At 39.3% G+C, this 23896-nt stretch overlaps 1 protein-coding gene across 1 annotated transcript in view; it reads right to left on the bottom strand.

Annotated features, from left to right (window-relative positions):
* Positions 1–5037: 5037 nt before the first annotated feature.
* The window catches only part of FLRT2 (fibronectin leucine rich transmembrane protein 2), a 75818-nt gene continuing 56959 nt past the window's right edge, over positions 5038–23896 (bottom strand). The window contains exon 2 of the mRNA XM_007055934.4: positions 5038–14472. Within this exon, the coding sequence (XP_007055996.1) occupies positions 12064–14049 (1986 nt within the window). The 5' untranslated portion in view covers positions 14050–14472 and the 3' untranslated portion in view covers positions 5038–12063. The remainder of the gene's footprint in view (positions 14473–23896) is intronic.

The following is a 23896-nucleotide window of genomic DNA, read 5'->3' as shown; positions in this document are numbered from 1 at the left end:
GGATTGTCTCTTTGACACATTTCTTGTAAGCAGAAGGATTTAGGCATACCACCCCAGTGAGGAGCAGCGGGAAGCATTGTGCCTCAGAGACTGCCAACACAGAGTTCCCATTTTTCACTGAGATGGTAATTTCCTACATCCTTTTACTGTGTGCAGTTTGTTGCTCCTCCCTCCCCCGCCACATACACATCTGCGAGCCCCATTGGTTGGCAAATAGGGGCTGGAGATATGGCTCCACCTATTCTCCCTCTCTCTGACATCCCATTTGTTTGAGGGAATATATGGTGCAGCTGTTGTTCTCCAGTGCTGGAAGCCATGATGTAGGCCATCCTAATACTCCTCAGTAAAGGGAAAGGAATCATTTATCCCCCTCGTCTCCTTGTGCACTTGTGCTAGAACTATTAATGCCCTCGCCCATAGAAGTATAGGCCGTGACTCTGCAAGCCCTTATTCACCCACAACAATGATTCACTGTAAACATTTGTACTCTTATGAAGTGTTAACAAATGTAGAACTGAAATTGGGTAGAAAAGGGCTTCCTTGCCATTGTGGTCTTCTTGAATAAATTTTTAATTGGGGAATTCATGGGAAATATATTTCTGACCATTCCTATTTCCTTAACAGGTGCTGGTTTAAATTGGCTCTCCTGACTCCATTTTCTTTATATTGTTTTTAATGCTAATTGATAAAGGATACAGACATAACAAAACAAAAAATAAGAATAAAGTACCAGAAATACAGATCTGTCAAGGAGGTGAGTAGACAAATTATAAAATAACTTCTCCTTCAGAGGGCTCCTGGATGGTCATGTAAATATGCATGCAGAGTAACTTCCAGATGCACATCATTACCCACCTGGCAGACAATAAGGTACCATGGGTCTGATGCTATCCTCTTTACTCAGGCATAAATACCATTGACTTCCGGACTGGGCCTACATATGAAAGGAGATGAACAGACCCCCCCCTCCACACACACACACAAGTGTGCCTAGATACAATACTTATAAAATGAAAGTAGTTAGAATGCGTGTTCAGTCACATTCTTTCAATATTCAATGCTTCAGTGCTTCTCTGGGATTTCTTTAAATGCCCAAAGTACTCAGTAGATACTATTAGATTCACTCAGCATGTCCTCCAGATTTCCATTTCTTTTCTCTTTTCTTGCCAGTCCAGATAAGTGTAAATTGAATATGCATTGTACATCCTACTCCTATGAGTACCTGTGGTGGGAATGGTGAGCACCTATGAATGGGATAGGTTAGGTAATATCTTCTAATGTTTTTAGAGAAGTAATATAATCCTGTCATAAGAGGAACAGTACAATACAGCCCTATTTACAGTCAAGTGTAATATCAAGTGTGATACTTGTCAGAAAAGTAGCTGTTTTAAAATGGCACATAGTTACTCTACATAGACTTGCTCCTGAAATCCTTACTCAACACAAGCCACTCTTAAATCTAACTAAAATACATGGGAGTGCCGATATTAACATATGTTGCAGTATTGGACACTATGTCACCTCATGTTTGTTTGTTTTTTCCAATTCTTAACTGCAGTGGCAGTCAAAAACCCTAACCAAATGGTAGGAACCATTAGGAAAGGGATAGATAATAAGACAGATAATATTATAATGACACTATATAAATCCATGGTACGCCCAACCCTTGAATACTGAGTGCAGTTCTAGACTCCATCTCAAAAAAATATATTAGAATTGGAAAAACTACAGAAAATGGCAAGAAAAATGATCACGGGTATGGAATAGGTTCCGTATGAGGAGAGATTAAGAAGACCAGGACTTTTCATCTTGGAAAAGAGAAGACTAAGAGGGGATAAGACAGAGGTCTATAAAATCATGAATTGTGTGGTGAAAGTGAATAAGGAATAAGAAAAGGAGTACCTGTGGCACCTTAGAGACTAACTAATTTAATCTGATGAAGTGAGCAGTAGCTTACGAAAGTTTATGCTCAAATAAATTTGTTAGTCTCTAAGGTGCCACAAGTACTCCTTTTCTTTTTGCAGATACAGACTAACATGGCTGCTATTCTGAAACCTGAATAAGGAATGTTATTTACTCCTTCACATAACACAAGAACCAGGGGTGACCCAATGAAATAAATGGGCAGCAGGTTTAAAACAAATGAAAGGAAGTACTTTTTCACACAATGCACAGTCAATCTGTGAAACTCATAGCCAGGGGATGATGTAAAGGCCAAAACTGTAACCAGATTCAAACAAAGAACTATATAAGTTCATGGAGGATAGGTCCAGCCATGGCTATTAGCCAAGATGCGCAGGGATGCAACCCCATGTTCTGAGTGTCTCTAGCCTCTGATCACCAGAAGCTGGGAGTGGATAATAGGGAATGGACCACTCAATGATTGCCTGTTCACTCTGAAGCACCTGTGATTGATCACTGTTGGAAGACAGGATACTGGGCTGGATGGACCATTAATCTGATCCAGTATGTCCATTCTTATGTAACTTTATTTTAATGGAGAAAAAATTCCTCTCGTCAGTATCGCAAAGCAGAGAGAACTGTATGCTATATCATTCCTTGCATCACAAAACATTTGCCAGGTGATTCCAGAGTTTTTATTGTTAACAAGTGAAACTGTGGATATATGAATCAGTTTATGATGATGAGACAAGGTCGAGCTTATAGCACTGCCAGTGAGAATGGAATCCTGGTTTGACTTTAAAGCAACTTAGATATGTTGAAGGAGCAATAGAAAGAATAATATTGGAATGAAGAGGTTTCATTTTACCATCTCTTTTTTAACCACACACTTTTTGTTTTCTTAATTTTTCTGCAAGTGTTTAAGAAAGCACTGTGCATTTTCGGAGACTATTTTATCATTTCATTTCCACGGTTGTAGTCAAGCAAATAATCACTTATATCTTATAGGAACGCAATTCATTTTAATTGTCCCTATGAAAACTTCATGAACCAGAGTTCACAGTTTGGAATGTCCTATATGTACCATAAGTGGATCTGATCTGAACACCCCAGAAACTGGGATGGGGGTGGGCAGGAGGGAGATTTGAATCAAACCAGACCTATCTCTAATATATATACATTTCCACAGTACGTATCTGTATATTTCGTCCATGTGGCATGATTTGTATATTCATTCAATAAAAATGCACTATGAACTCTGCCCATGATAACTGTATTTCATCTTCATAGGAAAATATAACTGTCATTTTTCACTGAGATCTCATCATTCACACAAATCATAACACTGTTTCTTTGGAGACATTCACCTGGTCCCATTTCACAGTGACACCTCATGTGACCATTGGCTCATTATCTAGTGATGTGGACTTATTTACATTGTACAAGAAATATGCCTTTTTGAGAGAATCATTGTGGCAAATGTCCCTTACCAACCAGATTTGTATCTAATTTAGCACCCGGGCTGGTATCTATCATTGAGAAGTCTAACACAAGCACCGAGATTGTCAGTGTTGTAGACGCATAAGACACTTGGGTTGAAACTTCATCTAGATTCTGTACTGTGTTCATTCTTCAAGACACTCCACACTTATGGAATAGAAAACAGGGTGTTGAGCTTGATTTTTGTTTTTCACTGGTTATAGCAAACATTTCAATCACAATGTTCACAACAACTTGTGAAAATAAAATGAGTATATCAGTTCTTTGGTGTATGAATTCTTTCTCTACAGAGTGAGAAAAGTAATTTATACCTTGATGCACATTGTCAAATCCTATTCTCCTTCTTCAGGGTGAGAAGCCCTAAAGTAATATACAAGACTTGTATAAGTCAAACAGCATGTGGCCTGTATGATATGCACATCAGACGTCTAACATTTATCTGAGTTGTGTTCAGAAAACATGGGTGGATCCATGCAACTAGGGAATACTTGGGCAAGTTATGAAGATACAAGCATACACTGTGTGCTTGTGTGTGTTCATAAAACTGCATCTTCTGTGCACTCATTGACTGTTTCCACTCACACATGCCCCCATTTTATGTGTGCAGCTTTAAATTTAAAAACGTGGATCAAGCTGTTTGTTTTTTTCTGTACAAATTTTTAGTGTTGCATTTAATTCTTCCTGCAACCCAAGGAAGATAACCAAATTTACAAGGCGGCATATTGACAAAGTGCTCTGTCTAGCTCAAAAGCTTGTCTCTTTCACCGACAGATGTTCGTCCAATTAAAAGATATTACATCACCCACATTGTCTCTTTATAATGCAGTATATGGTCATATTGCCTTATTTAGTAATCTTATTTATTTTTATATGGGAATTCACTGGCCTGTGTTATGCAGGAGGTCAGACTAGGTTATTTTAATAATCCCTTCAGACCTCAAAATCTATGAGTGAGATCAATGGGGGCAGGATTATACCCTATGAATATATAAATGTATTTCACTAATGGAAACTTTTTTAATGTGTGTGTGTGTGTGTGAGAGAGAGAGAGAGAGCGAGAGAGACTATATATATATATATATATATATATATATATATATATGTGTGTGTGTGTGTGTGTACGGTGTATAATGGAGCCATCAACAGTGACTCCATATTTAAGATCTTATTGAGAGTTGCACATCCATCCATGTTTCATACCTGGTTGAACACAGCCTCCAAATCTCGCAGAATAATTCTTCCTAGGACAACTGAACTTTTATGTACTTTTTAAAGGAACACATTCACTAATTTTTGCTGAGGAAACATTGAGAAGTGTTCCCTGTATTAAAATTTGCCCTGTTTTCTTGTTTCTTTGGGTTCCTTTTGTTAGGCAACCACAGTTGTCATAAACTAGAAACACTACACACAGGCAAATATACATATCACATTCTGATAACATGTCAGATACCAGCCACTTTTGAAATATTCAAACTGAACATTTAAAGGATTTTTTCCCTTATTCAGATTAACAGTTTTTGGCTACACAAAGATTAGCTCATGAAAGTAACAGTGTCCATCAACTACTTCCATTCTGACAGAAAATAAACTTTGAAAATGTTTCTATTTTATTTCTGGGTTTTTTTTTCATAAACCTCTATCCTGCTGTCTATCCCATCTCTCTGTATTCTCATCTACCCCTGGTGAGACAGGTTGCTTAGAAAAGAGAGTAGGAGTTGCTTCTGTGGGAGAGACAGACTGGGGAATCATGGTGGGTGAACAGCAATGTGTGTGTTAAGTCACACACATCCTTATACCATGACTTGAACTTTGCAGGGCTTACAGAGAAAAAAAGAACTCAGCAGTGAAGTGCAAGACTCTTGAAAAGAAACTTTTTTCTCAATATAAAAAATGACACAGCTATAGTTTTGATATCGCAGGCCCTTCCAGGGCCAGAAGTGAGTGCTGTGTATATCATTGGAAGTTGGGAATCTTCTCAAATGTATAAATCTCCTTTCTGCAGTGTAGTTGTAGCTGTGTCAGTCCTAGGATATTAAAGAGACAAAGTGCGAGAAGTAATATATTTTACTGGACGACCTTCGGTTGTGAAAGAGACAAGCTTCTGAGCCACACAGAGCTCTTTTTCAGGTCTGGGAAAGGTAATCCCAGCATGGCATGCTAAACAATCTGTTTCACCTTGCATTTTGTTAAGTAGTTAGCACATATTGTAAAGGACCATTCTAAACTCACGCAGAAAAATGATAAAGAGACAAAAACACCCTATCACCTCTGGGTGAACACTTTTCACAAAGCTATCACTCTACATGTGACAGTCTCAGTCCATATCCTCGAAGGAAAGGTATACAACACTTTCAAAAGACGAGGCTGGGCTTCAAAAGACGAGCTTAAATACTTTACTTTGCTAGACATTAAAAATCATAAACTGAACAGAGACACTGGATTTATGGCTTATTACAACAATCTGTAACCCACTAACCCCCTCTTTTTGTCCTATGATTACACAGGTGTTAATGGGTCACTCCACCTTAAATGGTCCCTTACAATATGTGCTAACCACTTATCCTAAACAATCTATTCCACCTTGCATTTTGCTGTGACACTGGGAGTACATTTCCCAAACCTGAAGAAGAGCTCTGTGTGGCTCGAAAATTTGTCTCCCTCAACAACAGAAGTTGGTCCAATAAAAGGCCCTCACCCACCTTGTCTCTCTAAACCTCCTGTATACACATATACTAGGTACTAGGTGTAGAAAAGCTGCCAACTATCCTATAGCTGAATCCTGTTCTTCTTCGGTCTCAACCAGAACTGAATTTTCTGGGAGAAACTGGAGGAGGAGGAATATTTCATTCCTGGAAAATAGATTAATGGGTAAAAGGCAGGTTAGGGACCCAAGGCATTTATCCTGTGGCTCTGCAATTTCTCACATGGATTGGATATTACCTCTGCATACACACTTAGCATTTATGTATATACACATACTCTCTCTCACACACACACTATATGCAAACATTGTTACATTCTTGTCTTCTTGAACAGTGATTTCCTAAATACATATCAAGATGAGAATGTGTCTATAGCTAAAATAATCTTTCAGAAAATGACGCAAACAAGTAGTTCTCATTATAGGGGCAAAACTGCTTTGAATACAAAGAGATAAAACAAACAAGTCAGTTGGTTAGAATTTAAAGAGAGAGCAGAGTACAGCAAAACACTTTTTAAAAAATAAGCAAAAATGAAAATTTGGAATCCTGACCATATTTTTTTTTACTCCATTCCCTTTTGGATGAGATTTTGGACAAGATGAGACATCTGAATTTTAATGCAGGTACTCGTATAAACACCGCAGGGTTTTGTGGTGGTTTTTCTTTCCAATAAGTCTTTACCGATTAAGCCAACAAGATACTATATAATGTAGAATGGAGTTTTGACATGGCAGGTCTCAGAAGATGGATAATACAGGCTTCAGACCACTTGTACTCTCTTGTTATAGATAAAATATACCAAACACAAAGAACGAAATTTGCATATGTCTCAATTAATAACAATGTTTTATGATTATTTTTCAATTAATATATTTGGTGCCACTATATCTGGGACCCAGTATTCATGACAATTTGTTCCATGCCTTGTCTGTATTCAAGAGGATCAGAATTTAACTCTAATGGGTTGTTTTTCTTTAGAGTCCCCAATATAGTCAATGTTTGCTGCATCCCGTTTGTGCTAGGCTGCTGGGTGTGCTACTAGAAAGAACTATCTTATTGAAGAGAAAATACAGTACCATGCTTGTGCAAAAACTTCACAAATAAATCTTTTACAAGCATCCCCTAGTGTCTTCTGTGATCCAAACTGACCTCTCCTGTAGATCTTAGGGAAGGATGTCAGCTTCAGCTTCCTAGAATTATCCTTCGTGTAAAAAGGAGAGCATCAGACAGGATTTGATGAAGTTTAGAGCTAGCTACTTTTGGTTTTGGCACTAATTTCTGTTTTGTTTTTTTCATGCAGCTGGAAAGATAAGTCATGAGTAAAACCATTATTCTTATATTCTAAAGTAAAACTTTAATGTCCCTGTTATAAGTTAGAGCAAAGAAATGCTATAAACTAAGGACTCAATGAAAATTAACCACTTCACTGTCAAAAGCTGAGACTGAAACTGCTATTTAGAGTCACTAAAAAAGTGCCTTACTTAGTTCCCTGAAGACTACACCAACTATATATTAAGAATTGGATTTCTTTGCTTGCAATTTTAGGCAGGATTCTTTCCTCAGATGGAGGAATTTTCTCACTCTGATATATAAAGATATAAAATGATTGAAAAAAAAAGAAAAGAAAAAGTGAGCTGGTCCAGTAGCAAATGGAACTGTAGCATTAGCTACTTCATTGTCATGTTTGATATCAGGTTCATTTTATGTATTTATTGTCCCATGCAGAAAACTCCTAATGTATTTTCAGCCAGGGGAAGCGAGGAATACAGAACATAAATATTCTTACAAAGGAGTCCATGGACGGCCTCTTCAATGCAAACCATACAGTTTAAAGATGTGTGACCTCCAGCTGTTTGTTTCTGCTTTTAAGCTACATGCTGTGAATGTTTGTCACATTGACAGAGTATATGAAAATTGGGACTAGTTTGTAAAGAAAAAAGTCTTTGGAAAACCAATGCAGTGACTACAAATAACAGCTGTTGTGATGTTTTCATGATATTTAATTTACATCGTTTCATTTCAACCCTTTTTTATTCCCCACAGTGATCTGTTCTATATATTCACATGAGGTGAATGGGGCTATTATAAAAAAATGGATCAGATTTTCATTCATGCGCAAGTCCAACTCCTGAGCACATAGACCCTAATGAATGTGTACAACCCAGATCTATGGAAATCAGGATTAGCAAATGCACATTTCAGAGGTTCTGCTTGGGTTTTGTGTGTACACATTTGAAACTTTTCTCCATGGTGTATGCTAGTTAATGTAAGTATGCAGATCTTACACTAATTGAGGCAGATCCCATAATCTGCAGCATTAATGAAGCCTGTTTGGAATATATTGTGTACAAGATGAAAGCTTGTGATATTAATTTAATATTAAATGTCCAATCACAAAAAAATATCTTTGTCAACATTTATTTTTAGCTGAGAGGTTCCCAATCTTTTCAGGCATTTTACCAGACTCAGACTTCAGCTAGTGCCTATCACCTGCTTAGAATCATAGAATCGAAGGGAACACAAGGGTCATCTAGTCTAACCCCCTGCCAAGATGCAGGATTTGTGGTGTCAAGACAGATGGCGATCCAGCCTCTTTTGAAAACCTCCACCAAATGAAGCTTTGTCAACTATGTGCTAAAATGGAGTTTAATCTGTTTGTATAACTATGGAACTGAATTGGAAACAATCCAAACTTTGTTGTGTGTTGGAGAGTGCTCAAATGGAGGAGAGGTGGGTAACAGTTAGAGGTAACAAAAATACTTCCAAAACATATATCTAAACATTTGTTTAGCTAGTACTCCCAGTTCTTTCAATTTGTTTTTCAGGGAAATCTGGTACAGATTTTTTTTTTCAACATAACGTTCATGTAAAATGAGTCCAATGAACACTCCATTCCAATATGTTTGCACAAGGGTTCACTACCCGAAGCCCAAACTCTGTCATTTTTTAAATTTCTTGGATTTCCCTCCTGCTGTTTATAAAAGTTCCCATCATCAGACAGGGAGCAGAATTAATGACATGTGATTTAGCAGGCCCAGTCACGCACCATGAATAATCCACGAGGTAGTCAAACTGAACAGTTTGTGAACAACCCCTAGTCTGGATCACATTCACATGAGTATTCATCAAACAATTTTAAATAGCAAGCACAATCATATCAATCAATCTGTGCATAGATAATTCACAATTGGAAATAAAGGGCTAAACTCACTGAAGAAGTAATTTGGTATGAATAATTCACCTAGCTCTAGTAACTATGATATACTAAGCTGATTATAGTACAGCTGATTATAATTACAGTAGAGAAAAGTATTTACGGTATCAGACATCGAAGCATGAAGTACCAGTACTGGTATACATACCAATGATTGGGAACCCTTATTAAATATGTGAGATGGCTTTTTCAAACCAAACATATAACTAGCTATTTCAGTGAAATTAAATACTACATCCATGCCCAGAATGAATTCACTAACTCTACTTAATCTAAAATAAACTTTCATGTATACCGCATGCCACAGGTGTGTGCACAGGCACATGTCTTACTGCTCGTTGTGTGGGGCCTTGGCAGCTAAAACATATTAAACAAAACAAACAAAAAATACAGCCTTCTCTCAGTTATCTTGAGTAAATAGGTCACATACTAGGAAAAAACACTTTGCATAGACTTTTCTAGCTAAAATTACACAATTTGAGATCAGATGGCAGCCTTTTATTCAGCAAAATTTCAGTGACTTTACTATTACAGTAGCCACACAGGTTGCCTAAAATACCGGTTATAGCCTGACAAAATAGCAAATATACAGAATATAGAATGGAATTCCAAAATGGGATTATAAAAGGTGTCGGCGGGGAGGGCGTAGTTCCTCAGATAATGATTGTACTCTGCCATCTACAACTAAAGATCAGATTAATCTCTTCAGTGCAGAAGAGAAATGTTTTTATGGCATTTTAGAAGTTGCACACTCAAAGACTGCTGGGATTCAGGGATGGGCATGGTGAAATTCACGGAGGAAGGGACCACAGCTCTCTCTCCCAACATAAGAAGCCATCAATGATCATATAATCCTAAATTTTTCAGAGTGATTTTGTTAAATCTCTAATTAATGAGCCACTTTTACTGGAATACCAACTTTTGCTGGACCTTTCTATGCTCTCTGTGGCAAGCATGCATGCATGCATTCCCTTCTCCCTTGGAAAACATTTAGAAAACAAGCCCTGTGAGCTTTTTGTATGAGGGGCTTACTGATATTTGTGTGGTCTTCTTCCTCTTTGTTGTGAACTTGTGTGTGTTTCCTACGCTCAGGAGACAGAGTGAGCCAAAGTGTTAAAAAATAAAATAAAAAAAAAAATCAAATCCATCACTGAGCTGGCAAGCGAACCAGAGCTTTTGGCAAGCACAGGAGTCAGGAGTTGCTGGAACGTTATGTAACTTTCAGAGAAACATCATGATTTTAGTAGAAGCATGATGTTCCATATAGCATGTGTCAAGCTCAGGGATGCAGAATTGATTCCAACTGAAGAGTTGAGGGCAGAAGTGAGCAAAATCTAGGCCCAAATGCTACTTTTAAAGCACAGATCATTGTTGAAAAAATGGCCAACAGACTAAGGATTGAAGAAGGGAGAGTAAAAGGGGTAGCATGGACTAGTATCCATGCAAATCCCTCAACTCACCAAATGTTTAGTTAATGCCTATCTCCATTCACCTAAAACAATACAACTTTGATGTGATTATTTCACTGAAGTTAATTCAGTTCATAGTAGGTCTGAGAGCCTTTCAAAAAACAAACACACAAACAAACAAACAAAAGCTTTCTCGCTTGCCAGGTGGTTTCTTCCTTCCTAGTTCTCTGTACTGAACTTTATTCAAGCCACTAAATCACTCAGGGCCTAATCCAAAATCCACAGAAGCCAGTGGAAGACTTTCTATGGATCTCCTTGGATTTTTGCATGAGGCTTTCAGTGATTTGGAAGGGTATATTGCCACTAAGTCATGGCAAATACCATAGGATTTGGACTTTTGATGTCAATAGGAGTTGACGGCACTTAGCAAGTCATAGGTGCAGGCCTTATCTGAACATGCTAATTCTGCGAAAGTTGCTCCCTCAGAAGGTGATGTGATATGATGAGAGTCACCTGATAGCTGGTGAGCACCCTCATTTCCCATTGAAATTGGTTAGAAAATGTGTAAAACTTCTTAATTTTAATGAAAAATTGGGAAAAAAATTCTCATGAAAATGTATCTGATATTTTGGGATCATTTTCTGACTAGCTCTTATGAATAGAAATACAGGGAACTCTGAATCTTGCAGAAAGTGTTTGATACTTCTTTGTTTCCATCCATATAAAAAAAAAAATACACCACTGAAACAGCCTCTCTGGTAGCACTTCTGAACTCCCACTTCTAGGTGGAACCAGGAAATACGGAGGCAGGTGAAAGTGACAGATAGGGAACAGAGTTACTCCAACTTGTTTGAACCCCAGAAGAAGTTCATAATGAGTTTGGGTGAGAGGGTTGTACTCATTTTATTAGAACTGGCTTTGCCCATCCCTAGTGACGCTGTTTTAATGAACACTTATGTCCTGTACCAGGGGACTACCTAGGGACCTACATCCTTCAGACAGCTTCGACAGCAAAGTGGTTAATGTTTGAAGAATGAGTTTTTCTATCCTTTGCCATAGCATTGGGTTCTTATTGTACAACCCTGTACAGTACTTCAGCAAAATTTTTTTAAAGATTTAAAAAGCAAAGAGTTACAAAACTATTTGCAATTAACTTGAAATAGAAAAGATAGCACTTTTTTTTAAATCCCATTATATAGTACACCGTATAAATTACAGAGTATTCAAATGCACAAATGCATCTGTGTAACATTTATCAAATGTAATTTTTTGTGTGTGGATTTTTTTTTCCAGAGTTTTTGCTCATAGTTCTATGCATCTCGCTTTCCCCTCACTATCACGTATGACAGTGGTCCAGATCTGAGACACTGCTGTTGCAGTATCGCATGTTGTTGGGGATGTGGCAGTCCGTGTAGTTAATTCCCCCGTTTGGGGTATAAATGGGCTGCAGTCTGAAATCTCCTTTAAGGAGCTGATCATTATTTAAGGAGACAATCTGGAAGCTGGTTTCCGTCATCTCCAGGATGGAGTTGTCCTTCTTGGTCCCCGCCTCGCAATAGTCATCTTTCCGCCGGCCCCGGTTGTATTTCCACTTCTGGGAGGTGTAGCGCCCCTTTTTATGCATGTGCCAGCAAAAGATGCTGAGCAGGACCACGAGCACAAATATCACTGCACCCCCAATCAAGCCTGCCAGCAAAAAGGGGGAGCCCATATTCTGAGAAGTCGTCTGCTCATGGCTGGAGGCTGTGTTGCTGCCATTGTTTAAGTGGGAAGCCTTGGTTGTGGCTTCTGAACAGACAGTGTCTTCTCCAGCTCGGTAATTATTAAAAGCATCCAGTGGAACCAAACAAATCCGATAAGTGGATTTGGGTTCGAGATTCACCAAGCTTACATGTTGTTTCTCACCACTTACTATCCGTTCTTGAACAATGCCCCCTACCAGGCTGTGGCCCATTTTAACCCATGTGAGTTTGTATGCCATCACGGTAAAAAGGGACAGCCAGTTGACCTGGATGCAAGTGTCATTCACAAAATGGATGGAGAGTTGGATCCGTTCGGAAATGGGAGGTGTCACCATTTCTCCACCCTCTCTGTTGGGCAGAGTGGGGAGTGTGGATGTGGTGGGTGGGAGAGGACTGTATTTATCACTTGGAGTTGGAACTGATGAAGTGGGAACCAGTGTAGTTGGCAAGGTGGCAGCAGGGGCTGGGGTGATAAGTGGCAGACCAGGAGTGGTGGTGGGGCATGACAACATATTCATGTTGAGCTCCCTGACAGCCATACCTCGGACCTGTTCTGGTCCCTGGCACATAAAACCCCGGACATTGATGGATGGGGGAATAAATTTGAGCCATTCAGTGACCCATTTAATACTGCAGTCACATAACCAGGGATTATTCCGCGCAGTGAGCTGCTTCAGGTTGTGGAGGTTATCAAAGACCCCTTTCACCAGCATCCGGAGCTGATTGTTGGAAATATCAAGCCGCTCCAGCTTGTGGAGGTTTGAAAAGGCTGAAAGTGGTATGTGGGTTATCTGGTTGTCCTGCAGATAGAGCCTCAGCAGATGTGTACCTGGAAGATCAGGGGGAGGATAGGATAGTGAATTCCGTACTATTGAGAATTCCTTGAGCTTGGTCAGATGGCTGAAGGTACCCTCAGCTATACCTTTATTTGTAAGGAGATTGCCATCCACAATAAGACGTTCCAAGCTCGTGAGATTCTGGAAGGCCATGTCTGAAATTATGGCAATTCGGTTTTCATCAACTCGTAATTCTTGTAAGTCCACTGGAAGGCCAACTGGTACACTGCTCAAATGATTCTTAGACAAGAACAGAAGCTTGAGGCTGACAGCTTCCCGAAATGCTCCATCCTCAACCCCTACAGTAGAGATGGAGTTGTCATCTAGGTGCAGCTCTTCCAGCTTCAGTAGCTGGGCCAGGGCAGCCCTAGAAATGGTTTGAATGTTGTTTTCCTGCAGGTGGAGAACCCTGACATTCTTGGGCAGGTTCATGGGAAACTCATCCAATTGGTTACCATACAGGTAGACCGTATGCACAGACTGGACATTGTGCAGCTCTGCAGGGAAGCCAGCATTATTAATTTGGTTATTGTGGAGGTAGAGTACGGTTACACCCTCCGGTATCCCAAGAGGCACTGAGGTCAAGCTTCGCTCATTACAGTAGACAAAGTTTCGGTCACAGCGGCACACATTTGGACAGGCCAAAGTTTTGGAGACTTGCATGCAGAGCCCCAGGGAAATTATGAGCCAGGATTTCAGGAAAGCAGCCCAATCTTTGGACCACATTCTCGTCCACAGGCCCATTTTGAACTTAAAGAAATGGAATACCAAAGAAAGAGAAATTAAAACAATGATAAAGAACAGGTAGTGAAAACTCAGGTTACTGGAATTGGCTTGTATTTGTGTCCAGTGATCAGGTCAGAGGTAAAGTCTTGGAGGCTAACTGTGAAATAATCCTTTTATGATTGGCCTGCCTTCTGCTCTTCATAGGAAAGCCACAGTCTTATTAGCCAGGGTTACACACTTTGCTGCCTTCCTCCATGTGTACTGAAAGAAGCAATACCTGTGTCTTTCAAGGTAGGCAATCGTCAATTTAAAGCTACCAAAAGTCGTCAGGAGAAAGGTTGACTGGACCGTAGTTCCTTTCTCTGAAGCACGGTAGTGGTGCACTCAGCTTTCTTCAGCCTCCAAGGTCTTCATTTCAGCTTGATGATGGATATGAAAAGCCTGTTAAAGAAAAGCAAGAGAGGAAATTAAATAACATGATATGTTTAGTAGAGAAGAACATCAATGGAAGAATATTCTGTTCACACAACATATAACTCTTTGGAGTTTTGGAAATAGCTATGCTATTAAACAGTGAGTTAATATTACTTCAGAAATATTCTAATAATATATTAGATCCAAACCCCTTTGCAGTGATGGAAGCTCAATGAAAAATAACCACTTCACTGTCAAAAGCTGAGACTGAAAGTGCTAGTTAGCGTCACTAATAAAGCGCATTATTCAATCCCCTGAAGGCTACACAAAAAACACATTAAGAATTGGATTTCTTTGCTTGCAATATTAGGAGGGATTCTTTCCCCAGACGGATGAATTTTCTCACTCTGATAAAGTCATAAAATAATTGGGGGGAAAAGTGAGCTGATCCAGTAGCAAATGGAACTGTGGCATTAGCTACTTTCTTATCATACTTGATATCGGATTTGTTTTATCCATTTATTGTCCCACAAGGAAAACGCCTAATCTATTTTCAGCCAAGGGGAACAGGGGAGTACAGAATATAAATATTCTTACAAAGGAGTCCATGGATGGCCTTCTAAATACAAGCCATACAGCTTAAAGATGTGCAACCACCAGGTGTTCATTTCTGCTTTTAAGCTACATGCTGCGAATGTTTGTTACTTTGACAGAGTATATGAAAATTGGGACTAGTTTGTAAAGAAAAAAGTCTTTGGAAAACCAATGCAGTGAGTACAAATCATAGCTGTTGTGATTTTTCATATTTAATTTACATCATTTCATTTCAACCCTTTTTTATTCCCCACAGTGATCTGTTCTATATATTCACATGAGGTGAATGGGTTTATTGTAAAAAATGGATCAGACTTTCATTTGTGCACAAGTCCAACTCCTGAGCGCACAGACCCTAATGAATATGTACAATCCATGATTTCAGTGAGTTTTGGATCAGTTCCTTATGTTTGCATATAATATTCTCATATTAAAACTCATACATTTTAATTTAAAAAGGCTTAAGTATTTTCTCGTTTTGAAAAAAAAGAAAAAGAAATTGACTCTGCCCCTGTGAGTTAATAAGAGTTATGTCATTGACATCAATGGGAAGAGCATCAAGCCCTAATTAATGAATCACACTGTATGCTTTTTCTTTTCATTTAATCTCCTTTTCTGATCTGTTCTGTTCAGATCTCTCCATGTTCCCATGTACTTCCTTCTCTGCCCCAGTACACCCTAAGGGCTTGGCTACACTTGCAAGTTAGAGCGCATTAAAGCAACCCCAGGTGCCCTGACTCCTGAGGTGTCCACACTGGTAAGGCCGTTAGAGCGCTTGGACTCCGCAGCTGGAGCGCTCCTGGTAATCCACCTCCATGAGAAGTATAAAGATTGCTGCGCCCCGGCTGAAGCACCTGGGTGTCAGTGTGGATGACATGTTGCATTACTGCGCTGTGATTGGCCTCTGGAAATGTCCCATAATCCCCTGAAGTCAAGTGGCCACTCTTCTCATTGTTTTGAACTCGGTTGCAGGCATGCAGATATCCCCTTTCAAAGCTCCGTTTCTGACAGCCGGCATGCTTATCTGCTCCCGGACAAAGCAAACCATTACTGTGGAATGCTGCTGCTGTGAGTCTGTTTGAGAGAGAGAGGCAGGGGAGAGGAGGGGGGTCTGCTGCTGTCTGAACTTAGAAGACAGCATGCTGACACACTCTGCCCCCCAAAACACACTGTCTCTCCCCCCACATGCACACAACACACTCCCTGTCACACTCCCCCCCACATTTGAACAGCACGCTGCAGCCACTTGTACACTGGGATAGCTACCACAATGCACTGCTGTTTGTGGCACGTTGCAAGAGCTGCTAACGTGGCCACACCAGCGCACTTGCAGCTGACAGGGTAAACACACGGCAGCGCTTTCCCTACTGCGCTCTCTGAAGGCTGGTTTAACTCCCAGCGCTCTACATCTGCAAGTGTAGCTAAGCCCTAAGTATCTACCACTTCACCTTAATGGATTATCAGCAGATCATTTGAGTATTTTTACTAAACCTATCAGCAGCGAAATAGTTAATAATGCTGGCACTCACACTGACATCATTAGACTTAAGAACTAATATTCCATTGAGAGGAATAAGGTAGTTTACACATGTCAAAGTTATTATTTTATGATATCAGCACAGATTCAGAAATGCAACACTGTAGCAGTTCATATTTGGAGGGTTTTCTTTGCAACCATGAAAGTTAGACACTTATTTTATTTAAAATGAAGCTTAGATTCTGCTGCATAGGTCTATGACAGTGGGTGGATTCTGCAGAAAATTCCTTTGCACTAGAATACATGAGATTTTGAACATATGTTTTTCTCCCCGGCTTGTGCCTCTTAATTTCTCTCTCCTTATGGTATTATTTATTGTTCAACTTTATAACTGAATTATTTAACTCTGTAAAGCAATTTGAGCAGGGAATTGGACTAGATGACCTCCTGAGGTCTTTTCCAACCCTAATATCTATGATTCTATGATTTGGAATACAGTAGCTATGAAAGATACTTCATGAGTAGGGTCCTTCATTTTCAGTTTTTATTTTATTTAATTTTTCCTGGGAATTTATCAGTGTTTATTACAACAAAAACAGGTGAAAATCAGTGCAAAAAACTATTAATAATTGTTCTGGGTAAATATCAGGGTTTATTTTGATGGATGGAAAGACAGGAAAAAGTATTTAGTAGATTAACACTTTGAATTCTGATGATCAATGTAATTTGCTGCAGAATAAAAACAGAACTCAAAACACTAGGCCACCTCTGAGTTTAAGTAAACAATATAGCTCTAATCCCCAAATAAAACTTTTCATTTGAATAAACAGTTTACTGTTGTCGACTTAGAACTATTCGCCTATACATATTTAATAATTGGGCCACACCATTAGCAGCGCATTCACTCAACTTCAGCCTTTTCTCCTGTTTTTGTCTTTTTAAAACTTTCATATACTTCCTTGTGTTTTGAATCGTATTCTGATACAGACTTTTGTTTTCTTCCCATTTTAGTGTGTCAGATCTTTAAACTGTTATCTGTTAACAGCTTGAAATGTGTGTGTGATGGGAGTGAGATTCATCAGTACATTCAGATGCTCACGCACTTCAAAGCTTGTGTGCATGCTGTTTGTTTATTGTGTGTATCTTCTAGACTAACACATAGCCTTACTTCAACAGGCAGCTTTGCATATACACACAGACTAATGTATGATTGTAATACATATATCTCATGCAAAATGTATTGTATTTTCCTAATAAAACAAGTAATTTTTATATATTTGAATTATACAAAAGTAGGTGAAAATCAGAAAAAAATGAATAATACTTTTTGTAAAACCCAGTAATTTTTCAGTAAAAATCTGTGTAAACTGAAGACAAAGGAGCTTATACATAAGGTAATGTTGCCTTGTTAAAGCTACCCTGTCCCTAATACTTAAGCCTCAGTACAGATGTCTTAAATAATTGCATTACCCTACCACACCTTGCTTAATGCAATCTGAAATTCATGAGCCAAATACTGAGGTGCTGATCATCCATTGACCTCAGCTGAAATTGCGGGTACTCAGTTCTTTTCAGGATTTGCCCCAAAAGACAACTGTTGAAAGAACGTCTCTTCAAAAAGAAATATGAGTAATTACAATAGGCACTCAGTATGGTATTGAAGGGCACAGGAAAACCTAGCTGAATAAGGATATCCTCTTTAAAAACTGTTGTCTCTTTTCAAATAGCAGAGTGGCATTCCATCTCTAAATGTAGTGCAAGAACTTTAATTCAGGAGCAAACAGCATCTTAAAGCTTATACCTGTTCTACTGCCATAGAATGTACAGTGTGTCCCAAATGCTGCCCTTGGGAACGCTACGGTTTGGGAGTTTAGTAACTGTATTTCGGAGCCGAGATATTATAGCCTTACAACAGGAAACTTTGTACTTGAAGATTATTGTGGTTATTTGGAAGGCTCATCAGGTGTCAGCCCTTGGCTAAAACAGTTAGAGCTAAAAAGCTAGCACCAGAATAGTCTCCTAGCTTCTTATTATGCATCCAAATGATAAATTTACCACATACCTTTACTGTATGCCATGCTCCTATAGAAACAGAAAGATTAGCTAACCTGCTGCTCAAGGCTTTGCTTTCTTGCAGGCCTATTTCCGTCAAGAGCGGTTTCTTTTCAATTATGTAAGATGATGCGATGCTGTAAAGAAACTCTAACAGGATTACATTCTAACGTGCGTCTGAGTGTGACAGTTTATCCTCCTTTAATATGGCCAGGCTCCCATCTAGATCATGCTGTCCTAATCAGTCAGGACAATTTCTACATAAAATGATGAAGGGCTCACAGAGTCTTTTTCGAGATGCTTGGGACCACACAGAGTGACAGTGGCTCCCACAAGCCTATTCTGTGATTGGAAGTAGCCTGTGTGTGTCAGCAGAGTCTAAAGGAGAGACCACAGGGTACTGTGGTTGTTCCTCCAGTTGCTAAAGAAATTGGGTTTAATTCAGCCCTGGAATATGTTGGAGAGCCCACCTGTAGAGGGATTGACAGTCAATCATACTGTCTGCCTTCACAAGAAGCCCACAGGGGGTCACAGTCACACTGAAAGTAAGTGTAACTGGTATATAGGCCTTGTATTGGCCCCAAGCAATGGGATGAATTTCACCCTCACAGAGGAAGCACATGAAAAAAGATATTATAATTCCTACCTATTAAAGAAATGCAACACACGCAATGCTGCTCATTAGGTAATACACTTAGAAGACCTTCGATTGACCAGTCACTTAAGAATACCAGCACTGGCTGTGCTCACAAGAAGCTGGTGCTTTGGGGTTTATCTCTTCTTGTGGTTATACAGGTTTTGCCTTCATAAATCTTTTAAAAGTTTCCTGCAACATGTTTTCTACCCTTTTAACTGCTGTGGAAGTGACTCTGTTTTATTAAATCCAGGATCCTAAACTCCAGCCAGTGGTGGTTAATAAACTGAGACTATAAAACTCATAGTACAGAAAATAGGCATTGTCACTCAGTCAGTAACCACGGCTGATTGTATTAAGCAACAGCACAAGGACAAATCTAATCAGACATTTATGACTTCAGTGTTGACTGCGGTGTGACAGAGGAAAAGAATAGGAGAAAAGGTGCAAATGAAAGTGTTTAATGGAATTCTCAGGGAAATATTTTATCCCATTATCATGCTGCAATTGTTATTATTAGTGTTAGATATGTATTTTACAGTAGAACTCAGAGGCCTCAATCCAAATGGAAGCTCCTTTATGGTAGGAGCTGTACTATAGGTCTCTTCCCCAAATTGCTGAAAATGTAAGTTGAGGCTTTCAGGTTAAAGAATAGGCAATCTGCTTGGTTAAACAAAATAACACTGCAGGGGTTACAGTCATAGTTCAATCCAGGCCTAAGCAAACTCCAAGGAATTGGAAAAGCTGAAGCAGTTGATCTGTGGCTAATTTTCAACACTGAAGGCAGGTAGGATACTAACAAATACTCACACGTTCTTCCATTGCTGTGCTGTAGTCAGGAAGGCAACTATTGTTTCCTCATTCAGATCCTTCCACCCCAAAGACCTTCTTTCATGAGGCATACAAGAAACTAGCTTACCATCTGCTAGTAAACTTCTCATTTGTTGAGGTCAAATGTTGGGAGGGAGGAAAATCGAGGCACTCTGCATGGCCAAAGCTCAGCACTTTATTTTAGTCAGTTTCATTATTTGGGGGCAAATGATTCATGAATTACAAATGCTTGTGGTTGGCAAAACTCAGACACTGGATCTGAAGCTGAGATTTGCTGCTGGAGGGAACTGTGGAGAAAGGGTAGGGAGAGGGGATCTAGTGTGTTTAAGTTAAAATAGAACCATTAATAACTAAATAAATACATGTGCCTGTCATCACCCTAATCACTGCTATATACTTTCCCCCACCTCCACAGCCTTTATCTTTCACGGCAGGGACTGTTTCTTCTACTCTGGAAAGGGTCCAGCACATTTCAGACCCTAGTGCAGTAGAAATAATAAACACTCAGAAGATACAAAGGGTCAAATAATAGGGATGAATGAACTGGTTCGGAATAAATAAGAACACACATACACACACTTTATGCATCCATGTTTGAAAATTGCAGCTTAAGGGCCTCATCCTGCAAGCTGATCCTGATCCTGAAATCAATAGCAAAGCTGCCATGCGCTTCTTGGGGGGAGCGCCCCTTAAACATCTTCAAAGCTACCTTATTGTCCTCCTTCATTTCCAGACAAGATGGCTACAAGAAAACGTGGCAATAGTTAGGCACCTTTTGTGCAGAGATCACAGCTTGTCATCCTGCCCAATATTATCTTATTGTTTCCTTCTGTTCCCCCATCTCTGCATTCACCTGTTATCTTATACTTCGCTTGTCTTATACTTCGCTTGTAAGCTCTTTGCGGCAAGGACTGTTTCTTTGTTCTGCATTTATACAGTGCCTAGCACAATAGGGTCCAGGTCCATGACTAGAGCTCCTAGGTACCATCACAGTACTATAACTGCAACTACTCTTTCAGTGGTACAGAATCAGGCCCCCAAATGACTTATCCACTCCCCCAAGAAATCTATATGAGAACTTAGAAATCCCGACTCCTTGTCCAATATTCCAATCACCCAGCACCAATTTGCCTAGAGATGCTTACATTTTTCTAAACCTATTCTGACTGTCTCTGTACCTTGCACATTATAGGTGACAATGCAAGCAGCAACCAAAAAGTTCAATGATAAATCCACCCTCGTTTAGAACTATTACAAGTGAATCAATCCTATTCAGCATAAATCTATTCTGAATACATCTATTGTATCCTAGAGTAGAATAAGGTCATAATCAAGTCATGATCTCACCTCAAACCTTTATCATGTACAGTATGTTCAGACTATTATGTACAGAAATGAATAACAGCAAGAAGAAAAGAAAAGAAAAGAAGAAAAAGAAAAAGAAGAAAACCTAATTACATTCCTTTGGAGCCTAGAATAGTCTCTGTTACAGCAACTTGGACCTGTTTTTATACCATCTGATAACAAAAGATAATGATGGAATAATACATGCTACAGCCCTCTGTCTATATAAATCCTGTATATGCTCATTCTCAATGCACATCTACAAATGAATGGACATTATGTTCTCCTAAATTGATTAAGAGCCTAAGAAGACGATTTATTGTACGTCTTTCCATATGAGTTATTTGGTTTTGAAACTGGAATTGGAAAATTCATGGCATAAGATCTATGCATCAAAGGAGTTGATTAGAATATAAATGGACACATTATCAAAGAACCAATGTACCTTTGTAATAAGCCTTATCACATGTATCCATGGATAGTCTCTCTCTCTCTTTCACTCTCTCTCTAAGTGTAGAGGAGAGGAGGAGAAAGGTAGGAGTGAAAAGATGTTCCATCCTTGATCTCCCCTTATCCTAAAGCATACAGCCCTCGTCATGACCATCTTCTGGGGAAAGGAAAACATAAGGTATCTCCTTGCAGCTGCTGTAGAGCAGACACAGTGAAGTCAATGGAGGCAGATTTTCTGCAAGCAAGGTATCAGTCCCATAGCAATACTGAGGCTGTTATCAAAATGACTCAGCAGAGGTAAGTAGATATTTCTGCCCCCAAATCTCAGTCTTTTCACACCTGTTTAATTGCTGAGGACATTTCTTATTCAACTTATTCATAAATAATCTGGAGAAAGGGGTAAACAGTGAGGTGACAAAGTTTGAAGATGATACTAAACTGCTCAAGATAGTTAAGACCAAAGCAGACTGTGAAGAACTTCAAAAAGATCTCACAAAACTAACTGATTGGGCAACAAAATGGCAAATGAAATTTAATGTGGATAAATGTAAAGTAATGCACATTGGAAAAAATAACCCCAACTATACATACAAGATGATGGGGGCTAATTTAGCTACAACTTATCAGGAGAAAGATCTTGGAGTCATCGTGGCTAGTTCTCTGAAGACATCCACACAGTGTGCAGCAGCAGTCAAAAAAGCAAACAGGATGTTAGGAATCATTAAAAAAGGGATAGAGAATAAGATGGAGAATATCTTATTGCCCTTATATAAATCCATGGTATACCCACATCTTGAATACTGCGTACAGACATGGTCCCCTCATCTCAAAAAAGATATATTGGCATTAGAAAAGGATCAGAAAAGGGCAACTAAAATGATTAGGGGTTTGGAACGGGTCCCATATGAGGAGAGATTAAAGAGGCTCGGACTTTGCAGCTTGGAAAAGAGGAGACTAAGGGGGGATATGATAGAGGTATATAAAATCATGAGTGGTGTGGAGAAAGTGAATAAGGAAAAGTTATTTACTTGTTCCCACAATAAAAGGACTAGGGGCCACCAAATGAAATCAATGAGTAGCAAGTTTAAAACAAATAAAAGGAAGTTCTTCTTCACTCACCGCACAGTCAACCTGTGGAACTCCTTGCCTGAGGAGGTTGTGAAGGCTAGGACTATAACAGGGTTTAAAAGAGAACTGGATAAATTCATGGAGGTTAAGTCCATTAATGGCTATTAGCCAAGATGGGTAAGGAATGGTGTCCCTAGCCTCTGTTTGTCAGTGGGTAGAGATGGATGGCAGGAGAGAGATCACTTTGTCATTACCTGTTAGGTTCACTCCCTCTGGGGCACCTGGCATTGGCCACTGTCGGTAGACAGGATACTGGGCTGGATGGACCCTTGGTCTGACCCAGTATGGCCGTTCTTATGTTCTTATGTTTATGTTCTGCTTTTGCTTGCCAACCAGCACTGGCAATTTTTCTCATAAACACTGATGCAGCACCTGGCTGGAGGAAATTTAAATGGATTTGGGCTGGCATTGTTGTGGAAACGTCAGCATATTCTTGGAGACAATTTAAGAAACGGTGCTAATGATAAAACATATTTAAGGAGACTTCAGACATAGCATCTTTCTACTCCTTTTATCTCTATCAAACTATAGCCATACAATTTTTTTTAAAAGAGAAATTTCTTATAAAGACACAAGCTTCAGGAAATCCTTTCATTAAAAACAAAACAAAGCATGATGTTATCATTGACAAAAGCTTTATCTTTTGAAATTCAGGCCATGTTCAGATTCCCTGAAATTGCCAGACGACAGCAACCCACTATCTTTGTAGCTGCCACTAGGGGGACCTATTACAGCAGCAAACTTTTTTTTACTCCACCAAAACAAAATAAAACAAAACACATCCTAAAATACTTTGGGAAAAGGGGAGGCTATACAGGAAGGATGGGCTCCACCTAAACCAAAACTGAATCAGTTTGCTGGCTCTTAAAATTAAAAAGGTCATAGAGCAGTTTTCAAACTAAGGGCTGGGGGAAGCCAACAGGTGCGGAGGAGCAGATAGA

The sequence above is a fragment of the Chelonia mydas genome, chromosome 6 (genome assembly GCF_015237465.2).
Source record: "Chelonia mydas isolate rCheMyd1 chromosome 6, rCheMyd1.pri.v2, whole genome shotgun sequence".
In the NCBI taxonomy this organism is placed as follows: domain Eukaryota; kingdom Metazoa; phylum Chordata; order Testudines; family Cheloniidae; genus Chelonia; species Chelonia mydas.
The sequence above is the reverse complement of the archived record's forward strand: the minus strand, read 5'-3'. Positions and strand labels throughout refer to the sequence as shown.